The sequence below is a fragment of the Balaenoptera borealis genome (genome assembly GCF_965194805.1).
Source record: "Balaenoptera borealis genome assembly, chromosome: 8".
Classification (NCBI taxonomy): Eukaryota; Metazoa; Chordata; class Mammalia; order Artiodactyla; family Balaenopteridae; genus Balaenoptera; species Balaenoptera borealis.
Window position 1 is genome coordinate 56,895,768 of NC_138865.1, and position 24,688 is coordinate 56,920,455.

General features: G+C 37.5%; 1 protein-coding gene and 1 long non-coding RNA gene across 25 annotated transcripts in view; one reads left to right on the forward strand and one right to left on the reverse strand.

The window, feature by feature from the left end:
* The window catches only part of BNC2 (basonuclin zinc finger protein 2), a 429,325-nt gene that overhangs the window by 249,817 nt on the left and 154,820 nt on the right, over positions 1-24,688 (forward strand). For all 24 annotated transcript variants that reach the window (XM_082401639.1, XM_082401625.1, XM_082401628.1 and 21 more), the window contains one exon: positions 24,266-24,368. In XM_082401639.1, coding sequence (XP_082257765.1) covers positions 24,266-24,368 — 103 coding nt within the window. The remainder of the gene's footprint in view (positions 1-24,265; positions 24,369-24,688) is intronic.
* On the reverse strand, positions 3,768-24,338 carry LOC309633197. The gene is made up of 2 exons (XR_014247381.1): positions 24,224-24,338; positions 3,768-17,021 (listed from the first exon to the last, which is right to left on the reverse strand). It is a non-coding gene; the product is annotated as an uncharacterized lncRNA (long non-coding RNA).

Genomic DNA, 24,688 nt, shown 5'->3' on the forward strand with positions numbered 1-24,688 from the left:
TGGTGTGTTGAATCCTTTGCCACTTCCCCCCTCCCTCACCACTGCACTGTATGATATCCATATTGTGTTGCTAAGCCTTTCATGTAGACTTGATGGGGATGTATATTATGTTTACCCATAACATGTATGAGATAGAAATGATTAGATATTAAGGGATAAAATAGAGGTGACTCATCTTCTTTATCTTATTTTATTTATTTTATTTATTTTTGGCTGTGTTGGGTCTTCGTTGCTGCATGCAGGCTTTCTCTAGTTGCGGCGAGCGGGGGCTACTCTTTGTTGGTGCACGGGCTTCTCATTGCGGTGGCTTCTCTTGTTGCAGAGCACGGGATCTAGGCGCACGGGCTTCAGTAGTTATGGCACGCAGGCTCAGTAGTTGTGGCGCATGGGCTTAGCTGCTCCGCGGCATGTGGGATCTTCCCGGACCAGGGCTCGAACCCGTGTCCCCTGCATTGGCAGGCAGATTCTTAACCACTGTGCCACCAGGGAAGTCCCGACTCATCTTCTTAAGAGCTTGTGATCCTCAGAGAAAGGACGTCTTCAACAACTGAGTGGGAAGCAGAGAACATTAAGAACAAAACAAAGCCACATCTATTTTTTCTATCTCTCAATTCAGTCAAGACTGAGGACAGTGAGAGACAAAAGTCCTGGGGAACCAGAGGAAAGGTCAGACGAGAAGGAAGACCAGATACGGAATTCAAGACTTAATGGAGAGGGAGGGAAACAGGGAACACTGCTGTGAAGAAGAAAAAAAATACCCATCTTTCTGGGAGGCCTACAGAAAAGACCTACCTTCAAATTAGGTTGCATGAAGAACCAGAATGGAAGTATGCTCAGTGGCTAAAATGCCATAAGGTGCCTTCCTTGGTGTGACTCTGCAGTCCACGGGCCTGAATAGTTCACAGCCACGTGCTATGTATACATACCGCCTGTAGCACAAGGAAATGAAGATTAGGAGACATCTCCCCATTTCTCTAAAGATGTAAGAATAAAGTTTAGTCTATTCTTAGCAGAATATACATGGATTGTGCACTATTTTTGTATCCTCCTATTTAGCTGGTCTTCCAGCTGAGTTCCAAATGTTTTATTTTGGAGCAGCTCAAGCACACTCTCCCTTTGGACCTTGAGGTCCTCCTCCTTCAGTGTCTCCTCAGTGAAGCTGTCTCTTTCTCCCTAAGACCGGGTTGTTGTGGATGCTTTCTCTGTGCATCGTCGCCCCGTGCGTTCACTCCCACACCATTCTAAGTTGCTTATTTGCTTACTTTGAAGGCTAAGTGTCTTTATACCCTCTTACAGTATCTTTATCTGCAGTTCCTGGCACAGAGTAGGCACTCAGAAAATATTTGTTGAACTAATGATTTCGTGTCTGAAACTTATACTATAAAAACTCTTTGGCTCTGAAAGGCCCCCCTGGAGTGGCATCTTCTCCAGCCAGTTGATGATCAGAGTCAGCCAAGGCTTGTACATCCAACAGCCTTGCTTCAAACCACCTGTTAAACATCTTCCTTTCATAGGGCTGTGTTCTAGGCACCAGAGAGACGCACAAAAATCCCAAGGTCCTTTCCTGTTCAGGAGACTGAACTTAGGTTGGAGAGGTATGATATTTAGGAAGTATAAGTACATAAAGCGAGTTCCTTATTATAAAATACATATACCTAGAGCTTTGAAGACATTTGGAGCTTATTCCAGCTTATGCATGTCATGGAAGAAGAAGGTGAAGCAAAGTTTGATCTTCATCTCATTCAAGTTAACCTGCTAGGAGGGGCAGGTCTGCAAGTAGTACCGCAGTGTTTTAGGTCTCCTGACTCCCTCCCCCTGTCAGATTCTCTTTTTATTCCACTAGCTAATTTCTCTATTCAGTGGTGAGGGCATATATAAATGTATAAACTGTATGTCTGGAAGCCATATATTATTTATATCAGAAATATAATTTCTTTCCATGCTTATTTTGTGTAAGATAAGGATTAATAGTCATAATAATTGGTTTCTTTTACCCCTTGCTGTGTCTTCCACAGTGCGAGGCTCTTTAAACAGATGATCTCTAATGAATATAAAAACCCTCTTAAATAATAGTATCATTTAGTTGTTATTGTATTTCTTCAATACCCATGAAGAACTGGGGGCTCAGAGAGGATTGGTAACTTGCAGAAGGCCACAAAGTAAGTGGAGAGTATCTTTAAGGAACCTTTCTCCGTGCGTGAAAAAGGTAGATCAGGGTAGATTTAGTTAATGGTAGGCTTACCTCGCCTGCCTTCGCCTCGTGTGAACTAGTTGCCTCAAGGTTCTTGAAGTTTTGCTCGCTAGAAACAGTGCTTTGTGGTCGCTACTGGCAGTGTGATGCTGATCCCACGATGGGGCTTTTGGAAACCAGGGAGTAGATAATAGTCATAAGAATACGTTGGGGGTCCTAGGAACCCTGTCTGACTTATTAAAAACCGTGCTTACACACTGAACTTTCATGGGAGCCAAATTTCTTTTCCTCTTTTTACTTTTTTTTTTAAAAAGTGTCAGTTTTTGTTAATTTATAAATTAGATCAGTAGAGCTTATGACTAGAATATTAAGGGGCTTTCCATCTGAAAGTCTGAACTGTCTTGGCCAGGTAGGAAAACATTGCCTGTGATTTCAAGAAGTCTTAAAAAGAACCTCATCTGATAATGAAAGCATCTGTGTAACATACAGGAGCACATTAGCACACTATGCTATGTTCAAGTAGAGTTTCTAAGTTCTCTGTGCATGGTTTTTAATAAGATTGGTAATGTAGGATAACCAGAAGCACCATTTTATTTTTTGCTTGGAAAACGTATTCACTAAGAATATAATAAGATTGTTTACTCACCACTCAGTGTAACCTTTATCACTGCTCCCTGTGTTTAGACCTGAACCACCTACCAAAGTTGAGTTGGTTGTGACCAAGTTTACGAGTGTGGACTGGGCCTATGTTTCTTTTGATGGCACCTCATGGGATCACCACCCCCTTTCCTCTACATTCCTTTATCATTGTCTCCATCTCGCCTTGTTTTCTCCAGCTTTTCTTTCTCTGAGGCTTCACATTACTTATATCAAAGTGAATCCTCTTTTTCAAATTGAATACCTATTTTATTCTTCCCTCTAGTTCACCTTCATTGTCTCTGCTATAGTGATTTTTTTCCTTTTTTATTTAAAGCTAATCCCTTTAAAAAAGTATTTTCCCATTTCTCTCAAACTTTCACCCTCTGCACATTTCTTGATTCACTGTTCTAAATGCATATGTAAACTAGTTTATAAATAATTCTTACAGTTTATAAATAATTCTTTTACTTAGGACCCAAAACTTGCTGATCATTGAATTGTAAGTCCTTTCTGCCATTCTGTGAGTGAGTCTTCTAAATGGCTAATTTTCAGAAAGATGGTTCTTGAAAGGTTGGAATAAGTCCTTATTAAATTTCACTTAAGTATATCAATGTGTACTCTGAATTCTAAAAGTACTAGTTTTCATGCCTGCAGTCTACATTGGTACTGTCATATTCTCCCATTTCATATGTTCTGAAATTCCCACTGTGGATTCTTTCTCTGGCAATAAGAAAAACTTTAATTCAGTCCATCTTAAATGTTAAATAAGGGGAAAAAATTATGTAGCCCTTGTTACTTCACAATAGTCATGGGACATAAATGAAGGTTTCACAACTTTGAAGCAGTAAAGTCCCGTCGGTTAGAGCCTGGTGGTAGACTAGCCCCGTGGGAGTGAGACCCTGGCTGGATCTGGGAAAGTTAGCTTATGTCTCTGTGCTTTTCCTGTAAATTAGAGATAACAATGGTGTGATACCCTTCTAATAGGGTACCTGTCAAGGTTGAATGAGTATTTCTGCGTAGAGTGTTTAGAACAGTAGTTGGTATATTCGACGTGCATAAGAAGTGTTGGCCAGTATTATTATCTAACTCTCCAGACAGGATATGAAATATGTAGAGAAAATAAGGATATATTCTTAAAAAGACTGTACCTTAAAGTAGGATATTTCCTCTCCCCCTTCTCCTTATGCATTTGTTTCTAGGGAATTAGGTGCTCCTTGTATTGACACAGCCTATTCAGTGTGCTTTAAAGACAGCAATCGTAGTGTTAAGTGTGCTTTAAAAAAAAATAGTAATAATGATTTGTTCTTTGACATGTATGAGAGGACATTATATGAAGTCTATTTGAAGGAGATATGTCCATTTTAAAAATTCAGTCTATTTTTTATAATTCCTAAGAATGGGGGGATTTGTTTGGTTCAGTAACCTTATTAGTTCAACTAAAACAAACTCATAAAAGCGGATTGACATCCAGAAGTATTTTTCTTTTGTTTTACAAGGTCTGTTCTTTAAATTGAGCTAAAATCCACATAACATAAAATTCACCACTTAAAGTGTATAATTCAGTGGCTTTTAATACAGTCACAATGCTGCACTACCATCACCACTATCTTACAAGATCTTTTTAATTGAAAAGGATTTATATTTAAAGAAAGCTGTATGAATTTTGCTTTGAATTCAAATCATGTCACGCAGCTTTTAAAAAATAAACATATTAGTTCAGTGTTTCATAAAATTAAGAAGTGTTGGAATGTAATGAATATTAACAGAGTATTGCTTCTCTTTTATAAAATGTTTTTTTAAAATCTCCATGTACATACAACGTTCAGAGAGAGAGAAAGAGAAAGCCTGAGAGACTGAGAAACAGAGAGAGAAGTGTTCTAATTAAGATAGTGCCTGGATATTTGCTTTGTAATAGGTTATATTTCTGTCGAATAAGCAGGAAAATGGTTAATGTTTTTAAAATTATGAACTAATTTGAGCAAGATAAAAAGAATTGACTGTCTTGCCAATATCCAAATCAAGTAAAACTCAAAACTTTAATATTATGTAAGATTTTATTTAGTACATAAACTCATAGAAACTTTTATTTACTAGAGTTTATATACCTTTATATCTGTTTATATGTGATTCGAGCAAAGAAAAAATTGACAATTTATATGAAATTTCTATTTGTGTTATAATCAGGACTATGACAGAATAGTCCATATTAGATGTTTTAAAAGACATCTAATTTGTAAGAGGGAGCTTGTGAGAAAGGTTCTTAAGAAAACCTAAACAGAAAAATTTTAAAGAAAAATTTACATCTCTCAATTCATTAATAAAGTCAGCTGAGGTTATAAGCAGGAATACTAACAGGAGATTTGGGATGTTGGCAGTGAAGCCCACCTAAGATTAAAATACTACTGAAAAACCACATGTTATTGCCAGATTTCATAGTACTTCCCTCCTCCGGTACCCTTTTAGTTCTGTCTAAACTGAAGCATCTTGGATCAAAAAGACATTTTGATTGCTGGCTATCTTTATTATGAAGGCATTTGAGATCCGCTTATTGCTGATGAATAATGTTTATATACATGAATGCTTAATGTTTTAAAATGATACTCTTCAACCAAGTGATTTTTGTACATGAAAAAAAGAATATGACTTTTTTTGAGTGAATTACTTAGGACAAACCTGGTTGTTAAATGTTTAACAAGTATTTACCTGGGTAACAGTTAATAAACCTATGTTTGTTTTTAAATTCGTGTCTTAAAGAATAAGAAAATTTAAATTTTAACTAATTGCACATTTTCTCGTGCATTGGTATTCTATCAGGTGCTCTGAGTGGAGGTAAATTTTGTTTTTAGTACTACAGCGATACGCGCACATGGATGTAATGCTGGATTACAGCCCAGCCTTTACATCACAACAAAGGTGTGAGCATTCCTGTTTGCAGGGCTGACCATCCTTTTCTGGACTCAGGAGTAGGATTGCTTTTGCTTCTTGATAGATTTAACCAAATCTAATACCAGCTTAACAATTAGAGCCATAAACGGTAACCATCAACATCTTTTCAAAACACAAAATGCTACTCCAGAGCAGTATTCCAGTAATGAATTTTTTTGTTTTCATTGATGCCCAAAAGTTTCAGTGGATGACCCATAGCATACTCTGAATACACACAGTGAGACGGCTCCCTCTATTTCTAGGAAGTGTAGTCCATGGTTTTATTAGGTAACGTTATATGCCATTCTATTATGGGGAGTGAAGGAGTAAATAGAGGAGGCTGGATGAAATGAGGACTGGGCAGCGTTACATGATAAAAATCCACCTTCCTGGATGCAGTTAATACAGAAATGTAAAAATGTTCCCATCTGTCTAAGCCATCAGTTTCTGATGCAGTCCCTGGAGGAAGTGGCTGAAAAGTCATTTCCACCTAATGGGTTGTTAGGTTGCCTCTGTACAGTAAGTTGGTGGTTGCAGCCCACTTCCTCTAAGACAGAGGGCCGTGTTGCTAAAACCCCGTCACGACTGACACTAATTGGCATTGCTGTCGGCCCGAGCTGTGAAAGCAGGCCTGCGTGGGCATACAGTGGGGTGCACTGTGGGGCATGTGGCATGGAGGGGAGGACTTTTTCTTAGATTTTGCTAGTGGGTACACATATTTTGATTTTCCTTCTCTGACCCCTGTTCATGCAGTTTATAGCATCTTCAGCCTCGTTAATTGACTTGAGGAAAAATTTGTTGAAAGCCAGCCCCTTGGCTGAGTATCTTGTTATTGAAAGGTATCCTCACCTTTCATAATATTGGGACCTCCAGATATTATCACTTGCCTGAGAAAATCTCAATTAAGTCCTTAAAATTATTAGTAATAAATACAGCAGATAAACAGACCACTCTTTTATGCATCTAATAAACTAACATTTTTGTTTTCTTTTTTTTCTTAAATAAGAAGCCAGAAGAGGGCATATCAGTCTTTCAAAAATCAGTTTGGGAGCTGTTGGGCCTAATTCACTTACAATTGCCATAAATTAGGAGGAGAACCTCTTTTGTATTCATAAGGGCCTGGAGTGAAGGATTGAGTTGCTGCAAGGGGTTTGGAAAGACAAAAAGAAAAGAAGAAGAAAGCAGATGAGCACCGTGTCCTTAGAAATTTTTAAGTATGTTAAAACTCTATTGCTGCATGTAGCTTCCATGCTTTGATGATTACATACAAGGGCAGGAACTAGGAAAGGAAGAGAAACATTACTGAGCAGCTATGTTGGAAGGACTGTGCCAGGCACTTTCCTATGTATTACCTTTTAAAAGGTACAGGTATTACCTGACTTCCATGGGTGGGAAAGTGTGACAGCAGTCACTGCCAGGTGTAGGCAAACTCTGCTTTCTTAAGTGCATATTGAAAAATTGGTGAGAGGTGGCTTTAAGGGAGGAAGGGAATTCCTAGGGGAATTGATTACTCATATTAATAATCATTTAAGCCCCTTCCCAACATCCATTTAAAATGAAAACGGATAGCCATTGAGCTACCCAGACCCCGGCCCTCCCAGCTTCCTCTTCCCTTCTTCATCAGCTTCAGGCTCAGGAGTCTGTCCTGGGATCTTGCTTCAACAGTTGGCTTGGGCCACAGCTCCCTGCGAGAGGCTCTGCTTTCTAAGGTTGGAAAAGCTCCTGAGGCCGTCCTCAGGAAATGGCTTCCTTCCCTCCCGGTGTCCAAGGGGATGTGAAACAAGTTTGGGATTTCCCTTCACCCCTGAAGTCCTTCAAACAGAGCATTTTCTCGCATTTGTGTCCATTTGTTTTGCTCTCAATACGGTTCCATGCCTCTTACAGGCACCGCGGTGAAATAAACAATTATAGGCCAAGACACTGGTGAGGCCACTGAGGCACCTGGGAGCAAAATGTGAGGAGTCACCCCCTCTGCAAGTACACTTGAGATTCTAATGCGTTCATTCGAGTGTGTTGGTCCAGGGCAGTAGTGCTTCTGTAAAGTGCCACAGGTGATTCTGAGGTAGACCAGTTCTCTTTTGTATTTAATAGGTGAAGGTTTTGGTTTGCTTTGTTTTTTAAAGAAGTGGAAGCTTTGGGCCCTTAGCAAAAGAAGATGAAATTGTGCTAAGAAACTTGGTTTCCTCAGCTCATTGATAAATCTCACTTTCAGTGTGCAGACTCATAGCTAAGATGTCTAAATCATAAAAGAAAAAGGGCACCAGCACTACTTTCCCCGACTCCAAATTCAAACAAGAAGCACTTTCACATTGGAGGCATCCTTAGCACACGTTTTGTATTTCTCACTCTTGTTCTTTATACGTTTTATTTTATGAGACAGAAAGGTAATTAACATACCTGACACCTGTGTGCAGAGAGCCTCAAGTTACTAATACACACAAACTAGCTTTAGTAGCTGATGTAATACTACCACTTCATACTAGTTTAGGCACCTGAGGATTTCCCCCCTCCCCACCCTTATCATTGACTTTTAGAAATTAATAACTAGATTAATTTGGGGGAAAAGCTCCATTTCAGTAAATGGACACACAGAATCTAAAATATTTTTCATGGAGATAAATATTAAAAATGATGCTTTGGCAACTAGAATATGGCTAGATAAGCATTAGGTAGGCTGACTCTAAAATTTTGTTAATTTCTGATTCAGAGGTAAAAAGCCGAATCTGTCTGTAGACCAGTAGTCTAAAAGAAAATAATACTGTGCCAATAGACACCCACTGAAAATTCTGTCCCTCCTACTTATATCTGAGGCATACAATCTGGCAGCTATGCCTCGGTGTTAATTTGAACACAGGTATAATATATTTTACAATTAAAATAGTAGCCTCACATATACTGGATATGAACAAACAAAATTTTAAAACATGTTCACTGCCAGTTCTTTGGATATTCAAATAGTGTTTCAGTGAAATCGTATTGAATTGTTCCTTCCTGATCTATTTATGGTCCACCCAAATGGGGCATGCTAATCGTTCAAATAGTATAGGAAACAGTCATCTTACAAAACTATGAGGTACTTTGCATAAATCTAACTTGTACTCTTTTTGGTTTTGTTTTTGGCACTGATGTCCAGTTTCATGAATAGCGATATCTGTGGTCTGTGGCCATCTATTTAGGGTCCCTCTTGGATAATATATAATATAGGCTAAGTATAGATCTCTTTTATATCAGGGTTCTGAATGTGGATGAGTGATAAATGCAGTGAAACTTTGGTTGCTGCTGTCTTCCTTTATCATATTTGTAGACTGCCAAGGCTAATTTGTGTGTATTTAATCATCCGGCTATCCAGTAACATGTTGGCTTGTCTAATGGTACTTGTATTGAAGAGGTGGAAGCACCACAACATAAAGAAATGACCCTCTAAATCACTGAAGAAAAATTCAAATGTATCAAAGTGTTAAGCTTATCCTAACACATTGCCTGTTTTTCATGTATTACTTACCTACTAGACAGGATTCTCTAATAGTCCAACAATATCATTGCTTTCCAGAGCAGGAAAGCAGATTGGGAGGATTTCATCAGCCCATGCAGGGAATTCAAATTGACCTCCTCAACCTTTACTTTTTCCCTTTACTGAAACACAAACTGAGAGACCCATTCATTTGGAGAAGGTGTTGGAAGGGTGTGTGTGTGTTGTCATGAAGGGCTGCATCTGTAGGCTTTCATTCAAAGCCGTTGCTGTGCCTTGCAGCAAGGGAATCAGAATATTGAATTTCTGCTTCTTTCCTTTTGACCCTTAGAAAGTTGTAAATAACGATAGCCACATGAGTTATGATTTAACCCTTCAAACTACTCGAAGATGGTTGACGTTAAACTCATGTCCCTGATCACTTGGCTTTCAAAACTCCATGAGGATGGAGCAGATGTTATGTTTGTTTATAGTTCACAACTTCTATCACAGTCTTTGGAGTAACAGACTTAGCAGATGAAAGCGTGAGCGCTTTGTCTATGATGGACCGTATACATTTTAAAGGTGTTGCTCTTTAATGTTCAGTTGTGTTTATATAGTGTGAATGGATTTTGCAGAGGCTCACGTTTTACACGTAGCTGTCCTTGAGGTGTACTTCTGTTGATTTGTTCATGTTAAAGCCACAACATATTTGATATTTTTCATAATGCTTGGATCAAGGAAGAAAAGGGGCAGCTGCAAAAACTGACTTTAAGGAAAGAATATCTGTATATATCTCTAGGTGTATATATCTCTAGCTATATAAATATCTCACTCTCTGTCTCTCTCTGTCTCTCTCTCTCTCTCTATCTATCTATCATCTATCTTGGTCTTTGGCTTTTTTTAAAAAATGGGAAACGTGTCATTTCATTGCCAGTGGAAGCAGTAGTGTTGCCCGAGGATATATACATTGCCTGTGACAGAGCCAGTGCCTGGCTCTTGAACTATGATGAGTCTGGTTTTCTTGTTTTGGTTTCAGGCACACTATCACATATGCAGCCTTTGGGAGCAGCGAGGTGGGGGTGTCACAGAAGAAAGCATTCTTTTTTGTAATGACAGGGAGACCTAAGGTTAGACTGTTAGTAGCATTGCTTAGAAGAAGAGCTAGGCATGTGTGTCCTTAGTATAAGGTACTTTTTTCTAGCATGTGTATCTAAAATGTATCTTCCCTTGGCAGTGAGTGGATCTGCCATAACCAAGCCTATTGAGAATGTTTATCTCTTGTCACTCTCTTTTCTGAAGTTGGGTGACCAGGAAGTGACTTCTATACAGCAACTTGCCTGTTTTGGTAGCACATGCTGTATGTTTTATGTTGTACCTGAATTTTATAATTTTCAGATAGATATCTCTGGAATTTGTAGATGCTCCTCAGTCACAGTTAAACATTTTAGCAACTTCATTTTTTTTTTTTTTTTTGAAATTCACAAAGCATTTCAAAAGTTATGTCCACTTGGAAGCTTTTTCTGCTTTCATTTCCACCCCCGCTACCCGTATGCCAATACTTAGAAATATGAGTTTAATGTAAATTATACTTTGATAGCCTGTTAACATTCTATCAGATTTCAATTTCTTTTAAAGTTGTTACGAAACCAAAAATTTGACAGAGAAATGTAAAGTGTCTAGCAAGTGATGTGAATAGTAACAGATTTTACCTCATTTCTGTCAACTGTCTGTGCTACTATTATTATTAATTTTACAGTGTATGGTTCTTGTTCTCTGCAGGTATGTACATAGGGTCTTTGTGGTCAAGGGGCACATCTGCTTATACTGAGAGATAACTTATTGGTTTGGGATCCTTAATTATTTAATGAAGAGGTTCTATGAGATCTCAAAATACAGATTTAAATCCCCAAAACTAGAGAGGACAAAACAGGAAGACCAGGCATAGAATGAAAGAATATCATCTTTATGTAAGAGATAAATTGTGATATTCAGAGTCACATCCAGCCTTGTACAAAAAGGAGTGGATTTATTCTGTACAAGATTACGGGGGAAATGACATAAAAGTACATACTGATAAAGATTGTGCCTTCTGGTGTGTAAAGCAGATATCTAAATATGTGTCTATTTGTATCTATACACAGAGTTAAAGGACAGTTTTCCATGAAATAATGCATTCCTTTAGAATTGCTGTAGATTTTCATAATTTTTAAAACATTCCTATTGTAACCTACATCAAAAGGGCAGCCAGGGTTTTTTGTGTCTGACTATACATATGCATTATAAAAAAAGTGAGTCTACTGTAATTACCAGTTTGCAGAGCGAATTCCTGCAGGGTTTGTACTCTCCCCATTAGTAAAAGAGATAAGTTGAAATGTATTAAAATTTCACTGTACAACTGGGAGTTTTTGTTCACAGTAAATGTGTTAATGTTTCTTCATTGCTTGACTGTTTGTGTTTAAATTTAGGCAGCATGCCCAACAGGGACAAAATTATAGGATAAAGCTATGTACAAAAGAAAATCCTTCAGAGAGCACCAATAAGGCTCTTTTTAAAAATAAGCAGTTACGTATAATAGTACATGGCCATAGCCACAGAGAAAAGTTTTATCTGTCTATTTCAGAATTATTGGAATTTTTCTTTCCCTTGTGTGAAAGTTAAGAGGACCGAGCTTATGTCAATAGCTAATATACTTTGATGTAAAAACATTTATTATTTTATTCAGTGTTACTCTTGTAAAAAGCAAAAGAAAAGATTCCTTCTTGTTATCCTTATGATGAAGAGAGGCTAATAGCATTTTGAGAGAGCAGTGATAGATCACATTTTCTTCCCTAGTAAAGGAATTCTTTCTTGTTAGGAATTCTAATTACAGCCTTTTATATTTTTGGAACATTTTCCTCTGCTTTTCTTCATTGCCATGAACTTAATAAATACAATTATTCACATAGATGGGCTTACATTAAAAAATTAGTCTGCAGCCACTATCACCTAGTGTGAATATGTAATGAAATTCACAAACACAGGATAAAGGCTAGTATTTCTCTGCAGTCTAGAGTGGAAAGAAATTGCAGTTATCTGTAAACACAGGCTGTATAAGCTTTAGCCAACCTGTGGACCAACCCTCTTCTCTCTGCCTGTCTCTCTCTCTCTCTTAAATGCTGAAAATGTGTTGTAGTTCTTACTGTTTACCTTTTGTAGTTTCTTTGGCCTGCTTTTCCATACGTGAGGATGAAAGAGTTTACTGATATCCATGTGCTGTTCCAAATGTCTCTGCAGGCCTCACGCAGCAGACCCACAAATATAAACCGTGTACAGAAACAAAAATGAAATATAAATCTTTATTTTTAAATATTGCTATCCTAGAAATATTGTTTGTAATTTATTGATACTTAGTGGTAGTATCTGAATGTATGTGGAGACATATCAAAGAGAGAGAGAGGAGAGAATGTATATGCCTGCATGTCATTTCTTTGGATCCATACATTCAGGTACCCAGAGGAAAATGTGAAAAGCCCCTTGAACATTCCCTGTTGTATATTAGCTTTCCGTCATAAAGTATATTTTTTCCCTTTAAAATAGGTTGGTTCACCAAAAAGAGAGAGAGGCATTTAATTCTTCCTCCTCTACACTGTTCTTTACAAAGTAAATTTTTAACTGATAGACCTTGAAGTCTTTTAGAGCTATTACTGTCTTCCGGCTAATTCATAGAAAGGCACCATATGAAAATTGGATTTTTGATCTGATGGAGTGATTCTTGAGTTCTTATGAACCATTTATAGTCTATCAAGTAAATCCTTCTTAGTTCACGGATTATTGACCCAATGGACCATATTAGCTGCTTCGAAGCTGTTATAGCCCATTATGTTGATTCAGCTGACACACGTGTGAACCCCGTCCTCATGCCCAAGATGAGATTAACATTGTTCTGGAAGACTCCCTTTTTTTCCACAAGCTTTCTATTTATTTCTTAATTTTCAAGAGTTAGCTCAGAGTTCTTGACAACCATTGCATTAGTCTCCCCATTTGCTCAGTGATGTCAAAGCATTTGTTAGCAGCTGGATGATCTGTTTCTTGCTGTCTTTCTCTGTATGTCTCTCTTTGTCCTTTAAACTAATCCTTAAAAAGAGCATAATGTTTTTTGCAACACTCTAGGGCACCTGTTACCCTCAGATGCTTATAGAGTCCATAGAAATTTGTGGGATTTCTATGAGCATCTGAATGTAACGGATTCAATTTGAGAAACCCACATTTTAGAAGAAATGATAACATTGTGTTTTTAAAAAATGTTTTCACCTGAGAGGTTCCACCTGAAAAATTCCAGCGACTCTAGCCAGTGGTAAGATCAAGATGTGCCTCTAGTGATTTATATATGCTCTAATGAAGCCAGTCCAGGTCTCAGCACAGACCCCTGGGGAGTCTGTGACCTAACATAAATAACGTATAAGAGGGCACTGTAGACTGTTCATCATATCATTATTATTATTTGTAATAGGTATGACTCCTGAGGTGATATCTGCTCTTGGGCAAAGAAACATATTCTTTCTTAATCAGGCATAGTTACGATGCACAGACACATGAACAATGGACAGTATTAAAATGTTTGTTGAGATATTCTATTAATGGACAATCCTAAGACAAGGTAGAAACAAGATGGTGTAAAATTAATCAGTGTTTTTGGCAAATCCTTGCCTCACTTTTTTCAGATTTTGGCCTTTTTTAATGTAACCATTGATAGACTCCATAGAAGGCTGTTGAGAGTCGCTTTCTCTGCCTAAAAATGTGCCACTTTGTTCATAGAAAATCCTAGTGTAAATGGTTAACTGCTTACTTAGCAGTTTACCTCATCTTTTTAAGTTGCTTAAAGCCTTCCCCCTCGCCTCTCCCTTTGTGTGTAGTTTCTTCCACGTCTCCTCTTCAGTCTCAAACTGCTCTTGGAACTGGAAGAATATCTGAGGAAATCTCACTGTGGAGGAGAGTAGCAAGGGGGATTATTCAGCTCCTTGCCTCTCCCGCCCAGGCCGGGTGGAGCGAGCCCTGGATTACCAGCTGTGGCCATTTAAGGACATCTCACAGCCTCATTTTTCGGCTGTTTGAAAAATCTCTAATTTGGGGGATTTTGATGATTAAATACAAGAATGTATTTGAAGTATTATGCAAGCTTCATGGCACCATCCGACGTGGGATGTTGTTAAGTCTCACAAAGGCTACCTCAACTGGCCTGGGCAATCAGAGCTGTCATTTGAAATGATACGTTCGAAAATGCAACGACCTGTCTCCCTTGTTGCTTCACTGGGATAAATTCTTTTCACAAGCCTAGAGTAAATTCAGTTAAAAGGTCACCCACCTTATGCTCTTGCTTGGTAAATGGATTGATTACTGTGCTTTGGCATTTGAAATAATGTGGCTGGCTCCTTTTAACGAGAAGGATTGAGAGGCACTCCTTCCTTAAAGGGGTCCTTCCCATGCCGTCTGGGAAGGGGAGGTGGCCTCGATTTGGGGGGATGCCTTACATTTGGCACAGCTTCGGACAAGTCTTGGGTTACTCCTGCACCTCTCTGCTTGGTCACCAAAGTAGGGGACAGTCGTGCAAACCATTCTTCCCAGGATAGAAGCTGCTTCTGTGAAATAACCAGAACTTAGGCTTCATCTTGTCTTACTTCTTGCCTAATGAGGAGCATTTCTTCATAAAGTGCTGAAAGGTTTATAAATCTCCTTGCATCTCATTCTAAATCCCTTCCTTATTAATGCCTTCCCTATCATATTATGTAAGTAATTGTTGTCATGAATGCCACAGGGAAATGTAGTCACATTACCACCTTTCAAATTGCCTTAGTGAAAATGAATAAAATGTATATCAATGGAATACAGAATTGCTGATTCAACATTAAGGTGAAATGAGATGAGTATTGCTTATCATTCATATGATATCAGAGGTACTTTGGCTCCTTATACAAAGTTATGTATTCTGGTAAATGTAGACTGAGCTTAGTGAAAATGTGGTTCTTTTTTACAGTGAGCTAATCCCTTATTTTCAATTAGACGATAGGTGTGTGTTCATGGGAAGAGTGTTTCTTTTCTCATTATGTTATCACAGCTGCCTAAGTAGTCTGTAAAATTTGTAAGTACAGGCAGTAAGTGGAATATCTTAATTGTTAACTGTTAGGTAAGAAAATAAAATGTTTCTGCCCAAATTGAAATGCCTTTTCATTTCCTGTTTCTCTAATATTACTAATTGCCTAACAAAATAGCTTTTATTACCATAGGCCTAATTTAATTGGGGGGAAAAAAAACATAACACATGCACTCCAAAGCCTGCATAGGCTTTGATGCCGTAGAAGCAAGGGTATTTTCTTCATATAATTGGCTATATCCCGCTGTTGATTTTTACTCTGAACTCCTAAATTATTTAAATGGGGTCTTCCTCGTGTCGACTGATAGTCAGTTGTGGTCGTAAGCTAATGACTACAGATGCTCATTGGATCCGTGTCTGTGAAAATTTATGTGCCTCTGTGTATGTCCCTTTCTCCCTGTTTGTATTTATATATTCACACATAGTCACAGAAACATTCACATTCATATATGAACATCTACTCGAAGTATATGGTTTCTCTCTTTGCCCCCTCCCCTTAAACCATATTTGTTTCTTGACTTTTGTGGAGGTAATTTTTTCATCACAGTAAATTGAGGAATACTTTTACTAGTGTACATGACAGAATTCACCATTGTCCATTTTAAACAATTCTCTTTGAGTTTTTCTAGTATCTTAATGAACATTTTAACTGAGAGGCCTCTTCACCCCAAATTTGTTGAAGGATGTAAGGATGTCCTGGATTTTCCTGATAGAAAAATGGCAGTGGATTTAAGTCATTGTCATTTTAAAATGGACTTACTAGGTTTTAATATTTTCAAAGTAGAAGGAATTTTCAGATTTAAGCAGCAGTGAAATTCTTTAGTTGCTTTGTCTTCTGTTTAATCACTCATTTAGCATTTGTATACTGAAGACCTACTAGGTTAAAGAAGGATATTATGCTACATTGTGTCCCCCGGGGGAATATCTTATGAATTAAATGTTTTAACACCTCTAAAAGAAATTAGGTGATGTAGTAGGTTTGCCCTCCTCACTTTTAAGCAGCTTTATTGAGATAGAGTTCAGGTATCATACACTCTACCCATTTAAAGTGTACAATTCAATGGATTTTAGTGTATTCACAGTTATACACAACCATCATCACAGTCATTTCTGGAACATTTTCATCACCTCAAAAAGAAACCGCTAACTACTCCCTATCTTTACAGATTTCTGGGTTCTGCACATTTCATATGAATAGACTTATATAATTTAGGATCTCTTGTGTCTGGCTTCTTTTACTCAGCATAATGTTTTCAAGGTTCATCCATATTGTAGTAATATCAAGTGTTCATTCCTTTTTATTAGCCAAATAATATTCCACTATGTAAATATACCATACTTTGTTTATCCATTTGCCAGGTGATGAGGGTGGGGTAGAGAACTACGCCTTTTAAGAGAAAATTAAAATGAAGTTTTAAGTCTTCTGATTTTTAGCAGTAACTGATGTTTAAAGGCTACCTTTTCACAGTGAATCTCTTTCAGGTATTTTAGATGTGCTTATTGTGAAGATAATATTTCCTTGGTCAGTAATGTTGTTCTTACGATGTCTTGTTGGAGTCTGGCCGTTTTGAATTGCCCAGCCTTCTGTCTTGACCTTGTTGTCCACTGTTTATATCAGTGGCATCTGGACCTCGTAGTGAGTCTGGACTGACCATGTCTTTTCAAATCTTCTGACTCAGCCGCAAGATCTAATTGATGAAAAGACATCAAGAAATTTCAGAGCACATAAGTACAACAAAATCATCACTTTTATCAGGTTGCTATTTCTTCATATGACATTAAAAAACAATTAGACACATTTTAAGGAACCTTTTATAGAAAGGTTAATAAATTTTTCGATTTCTAATTTATCTTACCACAAACTAAGATATATACTTTTGCTGGCCCATTGTGTGAATTTTTAAGGGGTTTGGTTAAGCAGACAGTAATTTCATTGCTTCTCATTTGCTGCTGTTACTATTACGAGTAGTGGCATTTACATTGCAGTTTAATACTCTGTGAGCCCTTTACTTTTACTCTACACTCTATAATCACTGATAATCACTTCTTGTCAATTCTGTGAACATTGTCCAAACTCAGATCTATACGTTTCCTTGCATAAATACAGAAAACATACCCGCCTTACTGCAACTATAGGTTTATATTAGTAGTCTCAGAGTCAGAGTTAGATAAGACTTTTTTTAGGTTGTTATAAAACTTCTTTGTAGGATATTTAAAACCAGGGGTCTCAGTGTTCTATGTCTATCCAACTCACATCTTCTTGTCTTGTTTTGATACCTGATTGTAAAACCCGGCAGCACAACAGGTGGATATGGATATACCTTTCCTTTCGGCCTGTATGTGTTTTGTAATCAAGTAAAAGCAAATTTCTCTTGTAGTTGTCTAGTAAGCTCAGAAGTTATCCACCATGCCAAAAAATTTTTTTTCTTTGCTTAAGTTGCATCATGACTTAGGCAAATTTAAGGCACTGTTCTTCTACAAAGACAATATCATATAGATTTTCCAAGTCTTAGCTAAAACTCAGAGTACTTCTTTTGGAAGTTGTTTCTTTTCCATTAGTTTTATGGATCAGCCATGTGAAAATGGAAGAGGAAAAACTGTCCTGAAAATTATACAGGGAGCTGTTTCCTTACTTAATAAATCACCATTCCTATCATGTGAGTTCTTTAGAATCTCTGTGGCAATGCTTGAAGTACGGTCTTAGGTACTTTATACACAAGATGTATAAATGTGTGTGGCAGTCCATCTTTTTTTGGTCACATATAAGATTACTCTCTTCATCCATAATGCTTAGTAGCTGTTACTTTGTAATTACTGCAGTGTATTCTGAGACAATCCTAGAAGAATTAGTTTCCAGATTCATTATGGATAATTTTCCAGATTTTTTTTAAAGACAGAAGTCTTCAAAGGACAGTTTTCCTACCTAATAAAAAAGGTTTATTTGACCTTTGGCACCATACATACCTTTCCTTCTGGGACCTGTATGTACAGAGATGAATAACATATGCAGAGATGAATTAATAAGAGTTAATTATAACATGGACTACTTTGGATCTTCATGGAAGTTTGGCTGAGTTTACCTATTTATCACACCTACATGTGATTTCCAAAGTAGAAAATTCATTTTATTAAGAAATTTGTTCTTGTTAAAAAATAAGAAAGGCAAATAAGAATGGTCACTGATAACCATTATAGCCAATTAATTTGTACACCTAGATTGTACCACCTAAGTTTCTGGAAGAAACTGGTGGGACAGATGGATGCTGTATTAATGATTGACTTTTTCAGTAATTCAGTTTTAGTGTAGGTTATGTTCTTAACTCTTAAACATTTTTAAATGATTCAAGTAGAATTTCATAATCCAAGTTGTAAATCTTGGTATCCTCCCCAGAAATGAATAAGGAGAAAGCAGATTTAAGAAGGATTTTTAGTTATATATGGGATATTTGGCCAGGTTAATGAACACTTGAGGGGATCTCCTGGCAAATAGTTTTCTTTGTGTGGAAGACAAAACCCAGAACTGAAATTAGTCTTATTTTTAATGGGGTTTTGGGAAGGGAGGTTCTCTTTCTATGATTGTTCCTTCAGAATATGTCTTATGTTTCTATATGCCCCATGGCCTTATTTTGTCTTTTGTTGTTTTGTATTAATAGGTAACTTCTGTAAGTGTTCCCAAAGAAGGAACAGCTAACAGGAGATGTATTAATTAGCCTTGTGTATAGTTCTTTTGTGATATACGCTAAATATTAGCTGAAGCCACAATCTGTGCTTTTCTGAGAAATATCATTTGGTGAGAAGATTGATGTTCAGCTCACATTAACTTGCAGAGTTCAAGCCAGCTACGAGCAAAATGAAGCTTAAAGACTCTTCAGTTTTAGTGATAACAGAATCTGTTATTTGAATAGGGCTTTGGTACTCATCCAGAATACTCGCAAATGCACTCTTACTTAATATTCAAATATAAGTGTCACTGACTGAACCTTGATTAAATATTTTTATACTAAATTGGTCTACTTTATGAATTCTAGATATACTTTTGGATATGAATATTCATAATTTACTGGTTTTAACTGTATCTCTTCTTTTTCTATAGGTAATGGAAATAAACTGATAAGTAATTGGGAAATCCACCTTATCATTTAAGAGATGTGTAACACCTAAATAAACATTTTTGAACCCCAGTATTAAAACAGAAATAATAATCCCTGTCATGCCCAATTTAGAGGATTATAGTATGAAGAATATGGCATCATATATGTCAAAGTATTCATTTATTCATTAAGACTAAATATGTGTTAAGCATTTTACAAGGTGTTGGAAAAAATACATTGGGAAGAATCATAAGGGAAAAATAATTCAAATGTAATATCTGGAAAGTTTCTTGAGGTCATAAATGTTTTCCATCTTTTGAGCTTTTGCTATCACTAGACACAGTGTCACATGCTTTATATTCATTATTTCATTTGAGTCTTTTGACACTGTTGTGATGTTATTGCTACCATCATTTTACAGATGGGAAAGAGGCTCGGAAGACTCATGCATTCTTTAAGTGCCTTTTAAGCACCTATTATTTGTCATTATATTTACACTGTAAGCCCAACAATATGTCACTCTGCCTTCAAGGAGCTTAAATTCTACTGAGGAAGACAGACTTTAATCAAATAGTCACACAGATATAGGTATGTGTGTATATATATATATATATATATATATATATATATATATATATATAATGAATAAGTATAGGTAAATATAATATTCACAATTGTGATAAGTGCTGTGACAGAAAGATCCCATGGGGGCACCTGCCCTGGGGAATGGAAGTAGTATTTGAGTTGAAAGTTTGAAAGATGAGCAGGAGTTAACAGTACACAGTGGGGGGGTGGGGGGTGGGCAGATGGAGGGGCTCTGCCCCATGGCTGCCTGTGAGTGGATGGAGAGCTCACACAGACCTGGAATCTGATTCCTGTGACTTCAGGGCAAAGTCCTGAATTAGCTCCATCTCAGTTTCCTCCTTTGTGAAATAAAGGGAATAATAGTACTGACCTCGTGGTATTTTCTGAGGGAGAGCTAATGTTTGTAAAGTGTTAAGCACACTATCTGGAAAATGGCAAATATCCAGTAAATCTAGCTATTATTAATAATAGGTAATAGTTTACTGTTGTAGATAAATTTTTAAATCCTACCTTTGGTAGAAGAAAAGACAGAGGCATAAAGAGGGAGAAATGGTGCTTCCCAAACCTGTTCAAGGGCTTCCTTCTGTTCTTAGGGTCTCTCCTCTGAACCCACTGCCCATGAGCTCTGACTGTCAAATCCTTGAGCCACAGGGACGCTGCCATCCATTTCTGCCACTTAACACAGTACTTGGCTCCACAGTGATGGGCTTTGCATAGTGATGATATTTGAAGCTGTAGGAGGGGATGAAATTGCCGAATTAAAGAACGAGGAGCCTGGCCGTGGGAAACACCTGTATTTATTTACAGTGGAGAGAGAGTGAGAAGCTGCTGCCAATAAACTAGGATAGTTGGTCTCTACAGCCCAGGAATGAAGGAGAGTTAGTGCCTTAAGTTGCCTCGGGGTCTAGGAGAACAAGGAGGCTAGAAAAGGAGACCAGATGTGATGAGAACATTCCTCTTGGAGACAGCGGTTTCAGGACTGTGTGGGGCAGAATCCAGATTGCACGATTAAAATGTAGGTGGAAGCAGTGGGTGGTGGGTGCATGGATTTTCCTTTCAAGAAATCTATGGTAAAGCTAAGCAGAGGAATCATTACTGTAAATAAGTTGCAGGCTTAAGAAAATTTGTTCTTGTTCTTGGGGTGTTGGAAAAGCTTATCCTACTGAAATGGAGGAAAGAGTTTCAGGCACTCACTGAAGTGGGGTTCTGGAGGTGTGGAGGGGTTGCTAGCCTGAGTTGGCCAGACCTGCATAAGGGTCCTGCATCTATAGGTGGGAATATCCTGATCAAATTGTCTGCTCTTTTCCTGGTGTCCCCCTTCTGGCACCTCGTTATCGCCGCTGTATTTTCTGTAGTCGTGTATGCCCAGCAGTGGGTGGGAAGCACTCGTATACTAGCTACGTGAAGAAGTGGATGTGCTCACCAAAATGAAAGCTTCACCATCTCTGCTCTTCCCAGCTCTCTCCTTGTAAAGTGTGTACGTTTTTGAGGCTTAACTGGCTTTGATAGTTTTATGATAATTTATTTTTTTGAAGTGTGGGTGAGTTGGCAAGTGATCACATTGGTTCTGTTTTGTTGTGAATAAATAGTATGTCAAACTTTTATGCCGTTTCAAAAATGTTATTTAGAATAAAACTTCCTTTGAAGCCACAATAGTCTCATACTCAAAATATTTATTTAGACCATATTGTTTAAATATATATAATTCCCTTAAGGAACAATTGTAGTCTATATAAATCTGAATTGAAAACAGATAGACCTTCTGGAAGTCATAGAAATACAAAATGGATATTCCAGTGCTCAAGTGTTTGTATATAAAAGGAGCTGAGGTGTTCCAGTGTTTGTATGTTTAGGTACAAAAAGGGTAAAATTATGAAAAAGGAAAAGGATGATGATCTGAAAAATTTAATTCCCAAATGTGCCAGATGTATAAAGTTATTTAGGAAGAGAAAAATATTTGAATCATAAACTAGTTCTCAGTAAATGAATGAATAGTTCAATCAGTAAATAAATAAATATACATAAAATAAAGCAAATCTACAGTCTCTTAATTTGTTTTGTCCTGAATATAGCTATAATTAAAATTGACGAAAGTATGTTTTAAACACAATGTAAAGTGAGGCTATTTTTGTTAAATAACTCAAATCAAAATGATCAAATTAATGATTTAAAATATGTATGTTTTTTGTACTGGAGTTAACATGTAGTCCTTGAGAGATAGTCATTGTTAGTTTTGATCATTCCTTAGTTTGGTAAAGCAGAGGCGACTTTTTTTTCCTTAGTGTTTATGAAAGATTCTGTTATCGCACTTCAGATTATATAAATATTTTAATGTCAACGTGGTTGCTGCATCTGAATTTATAATTGGATAGTTTGTAAGGTGCCTTGTTTTTAGTAGAAACACTGCCCTCTGAACTGTTGTTGTTTTGTTTTGTGTTACCACAGTACAATCAAATTGTGAGTTCATTAATGAACACGCCATTTAAAGAAGCTCTTTCTAACCTGGAATGTTCTGACGTATTGCTGTCAGTGAAACTATTGAAGTTGACACAGGAAATTTGGGGAGAAACATTTCCCCTTCTAACCTTCAACTACATATATTATTCTTGCGTAGTCAGCATTTCCTTTGCTGCCCCTATTTCTTACTACTATTTCCTTTAATCACTAATACATACAGCCAAGTTTTACAACCTCCTAATATGTAATTGGACTATTGACATTGAAAGAAAGGCCCTGAAATATCAGGCAGATAATACACCTGAGTGTTTTTCTTGCAGTAATAGAGGAGCAAACTAGGGTTGGAGGTGAAGCAAGAGAGGAGTCTAGGCAAGGACTCTATTGGAAACTGAACAGGGACCTATAGATTGGATGTTCATTAACAAAAGAGAAATATTTCAAACTCGCCTGATCTAAAGCACGGGGAGCAGTCAAAGACCATTCAGTCTTACTCTCTGTAAATGGAGTTTGTCCCAACCATGTTAACAATGTCTAAAATACTGTCTGTTACAAATGAGACAGTTTATATAAAAATCCAGCTGCTTCCAGGAATATGAGCGTCTGGAGCTGTGTGAGTGAGAGTAGCTTTCAGGCCCAGCACTGCAGTTTCAGGTAGCCCCGTACCTCTCCCCCACCCCACCCCCCAAATCAGTAATTATTGATTGCATCTACAGCTGTAGAGAGGTCTTTTCCTGGCAGTTCAGGTAGTAACAGTAGATGGTTAATCTGTGAACGATCGGACTAAATCCCTTCTGTCTTCAGAACTACGATGCCAGTTAGAACTAAATGTACGAGATAAATTTATTAACTGTAGTCTAGGAGCATAGGTCGGCTTTAGCACCGTTCTTAAGCATAGGTTCTTAATCTATCAAAAGTTACACTTCATTAATGCTAATTTTCTATGGATTCACTTTACAATGTAAACCGGGGAGATGATTTTTTAAAGTGCTTGTAAAGAAATGAAAGGTTTTTGAGTGTGTCTTTCAGTTTTGTAAGATATAGGTGAGTTGTTCCAAGTATCAAATATTCACATAAATGTCTTTTCCTGTTCTACATCTGATCTAAAAACAATGTAAACTTAATCTCTTACATCACCATTAAAAAAATAAAAATGGGGGTTGTTTTGCGTTTTTCAAAATAGGAATGAAAATGGAGTGGATATATCAAGGGGGGAACAAACAAGGAATTGGGAAGTGACAAATGATGCCAGAAATATGCCAGGTCTTATTGGGCCAACAGGAATGTCTCTCAAAATGTGTCTGAAAGATTAATAAAGCATTTAAATGAAACACTGCAGAAGAAAAGTAATATTCTAATAATATTACCTGTATATCATGTTTTACTTGGAACAACATTTCGTTTGAACATTATTGTATGAGAGTGTATATTTTTTGCACTGTTGCCAGGTGGATGAACTTAAATGTGCCTATTTGGTAGCAGCAATATTTTTTTCTCTTTCTGGTCCCTGGTGTTTCAGATCCAGCATGTTGTAGAGTATGTAATCCTTTACTCTTATACTACTCAGTCTATGCTTCTAATTTAAAGCTTACCTATGAATGGCATGAAACATTCTATTAGTGAATCAGTATTGTTTTCTAATATGTTTTGGTAAGAGATTTTGATGGTTTCAAAATTTATTTTTAAAACTCTCCAGGCCCCTAAAGCCGTTAAAAATGGGAAGTGGGTGTTATTATTAAAATGGTGAAGAAATATGGTACCTTTGAACAGATGCTGATCTTTTTTCCTCCTCTCCTTTTCAGGCCATCCGCTGCACACTGGTGAACTGCACGTGTGAATGTTTCCAGCCGGGGAAGATTAACCTGAGGACTTGCGATCAGTGTAAACATGGCTGGGTGGCACATGGTGAGGAAAATCTGGACTTTTCTTCCTGTTCTTGTTATGTTCGTGTGAGCGTGCCTTAATTTTTTTTTTTTAGAGTCGTCACTGGCCTGGAGCAGAGAGGGGTCAGCTGTGCTCCAAGTGTTAGTTCCCATGCGGCCTGCAGCTCCCAAATTGCATTTTCTCGGCTCCAAGAAGTAAGGCCAGGCGGGCAGCTCTCAGCAGCAGGGCGAGATGTTTATAGGACAGTTGGGTTCTGAGTGAACATAGCAGCAGCCAGCAAGCACCAGGCCCGATGGAAACTCAAACATACCACAGTTGGCCTTTCAGGGCCTGGACCTCAG